Source organism: Quercus lobata, chromosome 3 (assembly GCF_001633185.2).
Source record: "Quercus lobata isolate SW786 chromosome 3, ValleyOak3.0 Primary Assembly, whole genome shotgun sequence".
Taxonomy (NCBI): Eukaryota; Viridiplantae; Streptophyta; class Magnoliopsida; order Fagales; family Fagaceae; genus Quercus; species Quercus lobata.
The window spans coordinates 50516870-50527346 of NC_044906.1; the positions used below are offsets into that span (position 1 = coordinate 50516870).

The 10477-nt window shown below is 35.1% G+C and overlaps 1 protein-coding gene across 1 annotated transcript; it reads left to right on the plus strand.

Moving 5' to 3' along the window:
* Positions 1-486: 486 nt before the first annotated feature.
* On the plus strand, positions 487-4438 carry LOC115982113 (zinc finger protein CONSTANS-LIKE 15-like). The gene is made up of 4 exons (XM_031104632.1): positions 487-1707; positions 2716-2916; positions 3797-4062; positions 4159-4438. The coding sequence occupies exons 1-4, from the start codon at positions 808-810 to the stop codon at positions 4262-4264; spliced, it is 1473 nt and encodes a 490-aa protein (XP_030960492.1). The 5' UTR covers positions 487-807; the 3' UTR covers positions 4265-4438.
* The last annotated feature ends 6039 nt before the right edge of the window (positions 4439-10477 follow it).

The window sequence follows — 10477 nt, forward strand, 5'->3', positions numbered from 1 at the left end:
TGTAAAACAGAAAAAATAGTATTTTTTTATACAAAATAGATGGAAAGTTTGCCTGAGCTGCCGTAGTTGCTAAGTAAAACAAGTAGATATACTAATCACTTTGGTCTTAAAATAAAACAAGTAGATATCTTTTTTTGATAATAAAAATAAGTAGATATCTTATTACTTCATTTGGGGGGAGTTTTTAACAAATAAGCAGTGCGTCGTTGATTCTTACCAGTTCCGGATTATACTGAATACGATAATGACAAGTAGATATACTAATCACTTTGGTCTTAAAATAAAACAAGTAGATATCTTTTTTTGATAATAAAAACAAGTAGATATCTTATTACTACATTTGGGAGGAGTTTTTAACAAATAAGCAGTGCGTCGTTGATTCTTACCAGTTCCGGATCATACTGAATACGATAATGACAGTGGAGTATATAATACTAGCGAAGAGCGAATATTACTCCAATTAAAGATTTGGTAGCGTGTATCAAAAAAGAGATTTGATAGCATGCCAGGTCAACAAAAAGGTAAAAGATATTTTCCGAAATGGGATCCATCTTTCCCAAAATACCGATCCCATGTTCCTCTCCAAAAGCTGATAACTGTCCCTGTACACATCTCTCTCTCTAGTCTCTACTTACAATACCAAAATTACTAAAAAGACACTCCATCCATCCCCACAGCCACAGTACCTTGTCATTTCATTTCTATAGCTATCTTTAGCTTTTAGCTTATAGCTTCAAGCTCATTTTGTATTTTTAGGGTTTCTTTCTTTCAACAACCGGAGAGAGAGAGAGAGAGAGAGAGAGAAAAATGGTGAGCCCTGGATCGCGACGAATCGGAGAGACCGTGCCCTGCGATTTCTGCAGTGAGCAAATCGCGGTTCTCTACTGTAGAGCCGACTCGGCCAAGCTCTGCTTGTTCTGTGACCAGCACGTTCACTCGGCGAATCTTCTTTCGCGGAAGCATCTCCGGTCACAGATCTGCGATAACTGTAGCTCCGAACCGGTTTCGGTTCGGTGCTCCACGGATAACCTCGTGCTTTGCCAGGAGTGTGATTTGGACGCTCACGGTAGTTGCTCTGTGTCGGCCTCGCACGATCGGAGCCCAATCGAAGGCTTCTCTGGCTGCCCCTCAGCTCTCGACCTCGCTTCCCTTTGGGGCTTAGATCTCGATGATAAGAAGGCGAATCAATCCGCGCCGTCCATCCAGGACTGGTGCGGCGGCGGCGGTCAAGATTTGTTCGTGCCTTCGTCGGCGTGGATGTTCAACAACGACTATAACAACAACAGCAAATCGAGCGCGGGATTGTGTTATCAGGACTTGATTGTTCCCAACAACAGCAGCAGCGGCGGCGCGCTTCTCGGCGGGAATTGCGGGGGGATCGTAACCGCTTCGAAGAGCTGCGGGAAGCAGAGGCACGTGATTTATAAGCAGCTGGTGGAGCTTTTCAAGAGGGATTTACCTTGTGGTGGTGGCGATAACGGAGGAGTTGACGGCGGCGATGATGATCATGGAGTTGTGGGTTCCGCTAATAGTGGTGGTGTTGTTCAAGTTCAACAATCGGTGCAGCAGCAGCAACATCAAACAGTGCCGTTTACGACTTTGCTTACGATGCCAACGACGTCGCACGTGGATTTGAAGGAAACCGATCATCGCACTGTGAATCGGGATATGCTGTGGGATTGTGATCACAATGCTCAGAGTACTCAGGTAATGTTTCGAATCTATTTATATATATATATATATATATATATGAAAAAAAAATTGTTTATTTATTTGATTGGTTATTGTGATTCTTGCTAAAACATAAGGAATATGCTAGACTTGTGGCCATGGTTGACTTTTGAAGACTTTAGCTTCTGAGGTTTTTGCTAATGAAATTTTCTTTAAAACGTTACCTGAAACTTCAGGACAAGTATGCCCTTTGAGTGCCGATTTTGAAACTTCAAAGGGGTGGTCTAGTGGTTCCCACTTCCCAAGACCTCATGAGATCCATGGGGGAAGAGATTCCTTCATGTGATCATATGTGTGGGACAGGGAATAGTCAGGTGCTCGAGGAGCTTTGGACACTCACGATAACAATTTGAATCTGGGTATGGACTAAAAATTTAGGTGCCGTTTGGTATGAGATTTTGAGCAACAATTTTCAGTTTTTAAACAACATTATACGTATTATCACACAATTTTTCGCTCACACGTACACGTATTTTCAAAAATCACAAACAACGTTTCTAGAATAACGTTACAAAACAAGCTCTTAGTATTTTACAAATCTAAAGGTGTAGTTAATTAAAATCAGTTCTCATTCTTTATTAAATGGAATTAGATTTTAAATGATGATGTGCTATGTAAACCTTTATATTTGTGCAAAATTAGATATTCTCAATGAAATTGACCATGATTATGTAACTGGGGAAAAAGCATTCATCATGGTGAACCAAATTGTCTCTCATGGTTGAAGTACCTGTAATTGCTTTGTTGCTTATATTTGCTAGAGCTTTTTGTTTTTTGCTTTTTGGGAATTCAGAACTTTTGTTGGTTAGTCTTCAAATTGTTATTGAAACTTAAAGCTTTCTTTGGTTTCCCCCAAGGTCATATATGTATTCTTGATGCTTCCTATTTATTTGTTTTGAGTTACTAATTGTTTAATTATGATGGTATGAAAACACCAGTTGTGTGCCCAAAATGATTTTACCCTAACTTGCTGTTCTCTTGTAGATATGGGATTTTAATCTAGGACGGTTGAGAGGTCATGAAGAATCTGGTACACTGGAAGTTGCCTATGGTGGAAATGAGGCAGGCTTTATGATAAAAAATATTGGTGAACTCTTGAAAGAATCCTCTTTGGCTAATGCAAAAATGTTGGGAGATATGTACCCAATGAATTGCCCTGTTACACATGATGACATGGCATTTAATGTAAGTCATTCTGATGGCGTTAATATTTAAATTATAATGAATCTGTTTTAGGGGGATTTTTTTTTTTGGGTTGGGGGGGGGAGTGAGGTGTTCTAGGCTGATTTGTTCAGTCACTTTTTTTTGGATGAATGAGTAATTTCATTTCCAAGGATAAGAAAAACAGATAGAAGATAGAAGTACAATCAGAATAGCAGGCAGCATTCAGCTGCAAACTACAATCCTATTCAAATCAACAAAACAGATCATACAACTTATTTGGCACCTCTAAACAAAGCACTCTTTTACATTTACATAAAAATTGACAAAATTATACCCCATTGACCACACAGGACATGTTTAGTATAGAATTGATGATCTTGCACACTCTAGCCCTTGCTCTCATTTCATCTTTAATCAATCTGACAATCACACCTTTCATTCAAGAGAAGTGCATGTGATAATCTTTCATCTTATTTTGTTTACATTCCGTGATTCAATCCAGTGTATGTGGAATGAAGGAATATAATCCAGTTTCAAAAGGAAAATGGAGGAGGTGGCGGATCAATCATTGTATTGAATGGCTCGTATCATTTCCATGTTTTGTGTGAAGAAATGCTATTTTTGCGTATGAACAAATTGATTGAGAGTAATAAATTAACAAAAGGTATCTTGTTGGTAGACTATTTATGTGGTTTATTATTGTCATATTTCCCACATTTTTCAGACATTAAGGTTTGTGGGAAGAACATGATTTGGTAGATTGATTGGTATAGCTTAATTAAATTGCATCAACCTCCAGATATATTACTGCACTGTCTACTTCATATTCCTGTTTGAAATGTTGCTGTACTAAGACAAGGGGCCTTCATAGAGTATTTACAAGTCTTACTTGGATATGCAGAACAACTCAAATAACCCAACAGCAAGCCAGGGGCCGGCAACATCTGAAAGCAACAACCTACCTGTAGGAAGGTCAGAATCAGTTTCAGCATTTGGTAAAGCAAGAGGTTCCAGTGGCTCCAAAGACATCCACTATGTGGAGCAACCGTTTCTTGTGAGAGTTGATTCTGTGCAAACAGCAGCTACAACCAAGGCTGACATGGAGCTGTTGGCACAGAACAGAGGCAATGCCATGCAGCGTTACAAGGAGAAGAAGAAAACCCGAAGGTATGCATTCATTTGGTTGTTTTCTTCTCCATCTTCTTTCGCTACTATTTTCTCAAATAAAACATTTTCTGAACATTTGAACTATTACATGGATAGATATGATAAGCACATAAGGTACGAGTCAAGAAAAGCAAGAGCTGATACCAGGAAGCGAGTGAAGGGTCGATTTGTGAAGGCTAGTGAAGCTCCTGATGGTTGTTAAAAGTCCACGCTGAGATGCTTCTCCTTGCCCATTGTCTGTAGATATATCTCATAATCCTCCCTCAGTAAATGTATAATTCTGCAGTCAATTTTCTTGCATTAACGACTCTCTCTCTCTTATGAAAACGTACAAACTGTATGCACGTGCATGAATTCCTCCCTGCTTTTACCCGACTCTTTTATAAAAAAAAACTAGCCTCTAAGCATGTGCTTTGCACGTGCTTAGAGGCTCTTCTAATTTTTCTTTTCTTTATATAAAACAAAACTTTCTTATATACAAATTCAGGGTTGATGCATTATCTGGTCACCATAATTCCTAAGGGAGTGATGATATGTAGCATGAAAATTTTATTTCATTCACAATCGTATAAATCTCATCACTCCTAGGAATTATGGTGATTAGATAATGAATCAACCCTGAATTTGTATATAAGAAAATTTTGATCTTCAGGAAAAAATAAATAAATAAAAATAGAAGAGTCTTTGAGCATGCACAATATGCGTGCTTAGAGGTTAGTATTTTTAATTGAAATTCTCGATACTCTCATAACCTAATACAATAACTAAAACAACAATAAAAACGTAATAATGTCAAAGTATAGACGTTGCACATCCACAACACTAAAAGTGAGCTCGCATCACTCAGTCATTAACCAACATGAAAATTATCTAATTTTTCATGCTACATATCATCATACTCCTAGGAATTATGGTGTTCATATAATGCATCAATTCTAAATTAGTATATAAGAAATTTTTGTTCTTTAGGAAAAAAAAAAGCCACTAAACATGCATAATGTGCATGCTTAAAGGTTAGTATTTTTAATTGCAAATCTCAATACTTTAATAATATAATACAATAACTAATACAACAATGGAAACGTAATGATGTCAAGGTATGGACATCATACATCTACAACCCTAAAAGTGAGCGCGCAACACTCATTAACTAACATGAAAATTATCTAATTTTTTCAAAGATTTTTACTCTAAACAATCTATATAAAAGAAATAGTGATATAATACTTTTGAGATCATCTTCAATTCTTCAATAAGCTCTAGAAAAATTTTAAGATTTATTATGAAAAAAAAAAATTCAGAGCCTATTATCAACCAAATCTTTTTCCAAATCAATTAAATTCTTAAAAGAATTGAAAAATAAAAGAATGAATTGGAATTGAAATTTGAGAATGCACTTAGATTTGGGGTATAAATTAGACAGGATTAAAATAAAGTAGAATAAAGGGAGAGATACATAACTAACTTTTTCTATTATCTTAATGGTAATAGAAGGTTTCTTTACAACTTTTAATGAGAAAAGCTAATAGATTTCATAACCAAATATCAATATTTAAGTGTAATATCCGACCTAAGATGAAATTATGCCATAAATAATCTAGGAAAAACTTAACAGAGAAAAATAAATCCGAACCCAAAACATAAAAAAACAAATAAATTTAATTAGAACATCATATGTAAGCTTCATTAATCCAGTGAAACCACACTCAACAGTTGCTTCCCTACATACATTCCAATGATAGTAGAAAAAGATGTTAAATCAATCTGACAAAATTCTATTTAGACTTGAAAGGAAAAAAAAAAAAAGTCTTCAAAATCAAAAATTGAATTTCATTAAAAATAAAAATAAAAATAAAAATAAAAATAAAAATAGTCTAGGAAAAAAGAAAAAGAAAAAAAAAAGCACCTTGAAAGTCCTAACTAAGCCAAAAGAAACAAATTTTCAAATTAACAAATCTATATCCTCAGGCAAGTCTTCCAACCATACTCATTTCAAATCTGTATCCTAAGGCAAGTCTTTCATCCGCTGGTTGTTTTTGATGCTCCTTGAGCAGCTTTCTAATAATATTCAGTCTAGTTTCTCAAAAAAAATAATAAATATCAAATCTAAAATTCAACTAAACTGAGAATTCCAAACTATTTTTTTTAATAAAAAAAGGTACATTTTTCTTGCCTTTCATCACAAAATTTGTGCCACCTTTGCTCCCAAAGATGACACCTGTGATATTAAAATGATATATAAACAATGAAGAAAGACATCAGAACCCATTATCAACCAAATCCTTGCTTACCTAATCAATTAAAATTCTTTAGTATATGTAAAACTAAAAAAAAAAAGAAAGAAGGAAAACTCACCTAGATTTAGAGAACTTAGATTTGGAGTGTGAAATCAAATGGATTGAAAATAAAGTAGAATAACGAGAGAGAGAGAGATATGAGAGTAATAAGTGTGGGAGTTTTTATTGACAAAAATGATCCAATCAGTGATAACTGTTTTAAACGTGGAGTTCTCCATGGAATTGTATTGATTTTAAATTTTGAATTTTGGGGAAAAGTTGATGGTTGGTGAGGAGTTGTAATTTTATTTTTCTTAAAAATTATCCTGTCCATTGTTGTGATAATGGATAAGAATGAGTTCTTTTTAAAAAAATTTAAAGTAATTGAAATATTTGAATTCAAATAGAAATAGAAAATTCTTCTCAAAAAAAAAAAAAAGAAATAGAATAAAGCAAACATTTGAATAAAATAGTAGTAACCATTTTTTCTGGGTAGTGGGTTTTCAGTGGAGTTAAGTTATCCGAAAATGTTGGTAGTGATAGCTGATAAGGATTAAAGAGATCATGATAGAGAACATGATAAGAAATACTAGAAATTTGAAATTCGAAAATTTGCAGTAATTTAGGAAATGTTTAGTAGTTGTAGTCTTGCATTGTGTAGAGTGTAGTTTAGACAACTTTAATTGGATAATTTAGATATACTTAGAGTCCATTTGGATTGAACTTATTGTTGCTGAAACTGAAAACTAAAAACACTGTAACAAAATAATTTTTAAATGTGTGAATAGTGTCGTGGGACCCATTTTTAATATTTTTTTTTTGAATAAAGTGGCTGTGGGTCTATGAACAGTATTGCTACAGTATATGAACAGTACTGCTATAGTGATAATTGTCCCCTGCCTTTCAGCAAAACGCGTGAAATGAAAAAAAAAAAAAAAAAAAAGAAGGAACGCAAACGCAGGTTTCAACGCAATCCAAATGGCACCTTAAAAGTTACACAAATTCAAAAAAAAAAAAAAAAAATCATTCTAAAAAAAAAAATTTAGTAGCTGTTTAGTAGTGATAGACGTGTAGATGAATTTTAAAAATTGGATGTATTTAGTGCAAATGCAGTTAGAAATAGATAATTGTGGTTAACCTTTTAATAAAATTAAAAACCTTTTTTTTTTTTTTTTTTTAGAAAGAATAAAATTAAAAACCTAATAAGAGAGTGATTGATGTTTTGAAATTTAGTATTTGATGTTGTTGACCTTATTTTTTTTTAAAAAAAAAAACTCACTATCTATTCATGAGGTGATCATGGTTATAATTTCTTAAAATATTTGTAAGAGATGTTATTGGATATTTGATGAGGGTATTTTTGATTTAAAAAAAGTCTAGTTGAAGGAGGGGGATTCTCTTATAGATAGTATAAATTTAAAAAAGAAATTGTTTCTGTTTTTACACAAAAAAGAGACTCAATGCACAATATGGTTTAGTGGCCAAGACACTGGAGACAAAGCCAGGATGTTGATTGACCCCGGGGGGGGGGGGGGGGGTAATAAAAAATTGAAAATTCACTTAATAACAACATTTGAAATGTTTGAGAATTTTTGAAAATTGGAATATTAACCGATGGAGGCTCAAGTTAGAAAGGCTCGGCCATAATGGTCGTCCATAATCAAACCATGTCTAGAAAGCTTTGTGAAGAAAGAAGTCTAGGGAGAGCGTCATAAGTGGAAATACAACTCCTTCATAGGTAACAAAGTCATCTAATTTCAAGACGGTCGTCCATGACCTAAGGGCATGGACGACTAGAGGACACTTAGTGAATTCTACAAGAACTTCTTAAAAGGCTTCATGTAATCAGACCATGATGCACTACTCCTAAAACGTGGAGAGGACTCACCATAATCCGCTCAACGTACCCCATTTTCTTCATTAACCACACACATCACTCATGATGGTGGTGGATCCGAACAAGTAGACCCACTTCTAACTCTCTATAAAAGAAGCAAGTCTCATTCACCCAAGGTAAGTTCTATTATTCACAATTTCCTATCCTTGTGTTCTAGAGAGAAAACTGACTTAACCATTGGAGGGTCCTTGGCTGGGTTACACCGGTCACCCTTGACAGTTCTTTCTTTTCTTTTCAAGATCAAAAAGCCACCACTATAGTCCTAAGCATTCCAGCCTACTGATTTTTGTGCATCATTAGTTGGCGCCGTTTGTGGAGAAAGTAGTGAGGAAAATGTTTCTAAGTGTTAACTTCTTTGTTTTCCAAGACAAAAAGGCTGCATGGTTCGGACTAGGTCGATGGCCACCAGTCTAGGACACCAGGAGAGTGGAAACGCCTCCAATCACCCAAATCGTGCACCAGCACCCTTGATGACCGTCTAAAACAGTTGTAGTCCATGGCAGTTGCGATGGCAGAATTGACGCAATAGAACCAAGAGTTAACTAGAGAAGTTAATAGACAACATCAAAAACGACGTGGTGAAGAACGGGGCCAAAATTTAGAAAATGAAGGGGTTGAGAACAATGCAGAAGGAGATCAGTCCAAAGGTACTGTTACTCGTAGGGTACCACATTTGGAAAGGGAGATGGACCAGATGAAAAGAGACATGGAAGAGATGAAGGATTCCATGAGGAAAGCAAATCACGTGGATGACCTTGTCCATAGGACTAATTCCCCCTTCATTGCATCCATCATAAGTCATTCCTTACCTACCAAGTTCAAAATGCCTACCCTGAACTCATATGATGGGATGCGTGATCCTTGTGATCACATTGCCACGTTCAAGACAACTATGCATCTCTAAGGTATTTTAGACAAAATCATGTATAGAACCTTTCCTATCATGTTGAAAGGCCCAACCAGAGTATGGTTTGGTAAGCTACCACCAAACACCATAACCTCATTCTAGGAGTTAAGTAAGTTGTTCGTCAACAACTTTGTAGGGGGAAAAAGGCCGAAGCATTCCTCGCCTAGCTTGTTAAATATAGAACAAGGAGAAAACAAAAGTCTACATACTTTCATTAGCTGTTTTAACAAAGAAGGCCTATTGGTGGGCGAGATGGATGACAAGATCCTTTTAGCAACTTTCTACAATGGAGTTAGTTTAGTCTTGTTCATCCATAAGTTGTATGACCAGGAGCCACAGACAATGGCTAAGTTGATACATTCAACCCAAAGTTTCAAGAATGCAGAAGACGTGATTATTGCCAAGAAAAAGAAGAAAGGTGAACAACTGGAAAATGGTTATATACACCATCCAGAGCAGGGTCCTCGTGTTAGGATTAGTGCTCTAAAATCCATTGTATGCCATGTATGAAATTATGTTCTAAGTAATAAGCTTGTTTTATTATTATCTAAAATAATGGTAGCATGAATGTTTGGACATTGTCATATAGTTCTTAAGATGTATATGTGATTTAGTTACAGAAGATATACATCACAAGTTCTTTGTAAACTCAAAATCCTAGTTCGTAGTCGGTGATGAAATTGGGCATTTCATTTGCGAAGACTATAACACATCAATTAAGATGATTTGTCTTGATGATGGAAGTGGAGACTTCTAGTTGATATGTTAGTATGTTTTAAGTGTATAAAACATATTGAACTGGACTGCTGTGAGATTTATTATTCTATCAACAACTATCAAACAAACAATAAATCTCACGACTTCTCATTTACATAAACTCTAAATCCTGAGGGAATAGTGAACTTGATCAAGAAATGTAAGTTGCTTTAATATATCAAGAGTGAGATCTAGATAAACAGTCAAAGCCTCAGTATGTTGGGCAACCACACGTAATGTTGAAGGAACATATTCTCAAGATGGAATTCATAGTTTCTTTATAGAGATATAAAATATTTCCTTGAGATAAGTTTAATGGGTTTGGTTATTCAGAGTGTTAGGCCTAACCACTTTAGTAAAGAGTTACTAAGTTTATATTTTATGAAATAATATTTCATAAAATATATAAGAATAACTTAAAGGATTAAACCGGGTACTCAAGGATCAAGAGGTAGCAATTTACAAAGTGACAGTTACACATTATGACTTTGTATTACTACGGATATTTTCATGAAAGGGTTAAATGTTTAATAAAGTCTTGGAATATAATTTATTAATAAGGCCTAGAGTGCAATTATA

Bases quoted from the DNA above. Each gene is read 5' to 3' on its own strand.
- LOC115982113 (XM_031104632.1), top strand. From the start codon at position 808: ATGGTGAGCCCTGGATCGCGACGAATCGGAGAGACCGTGCCCTGCGAT. The intron at 1,708-2,715 runs GTAATGTTTCGA...GTTCTCTTGTAG, and splicing joins ACAATGCTCAGAGTACTCAG to ATATGGGATTTTAATCTAGG. The intron at 2,917-3,796 runs GTAAGTCATTCT...TTGGATATGCAG, and splicing joins ATGATGACATGGCATTTAAT to AACAACTCAAATAACCCAAC.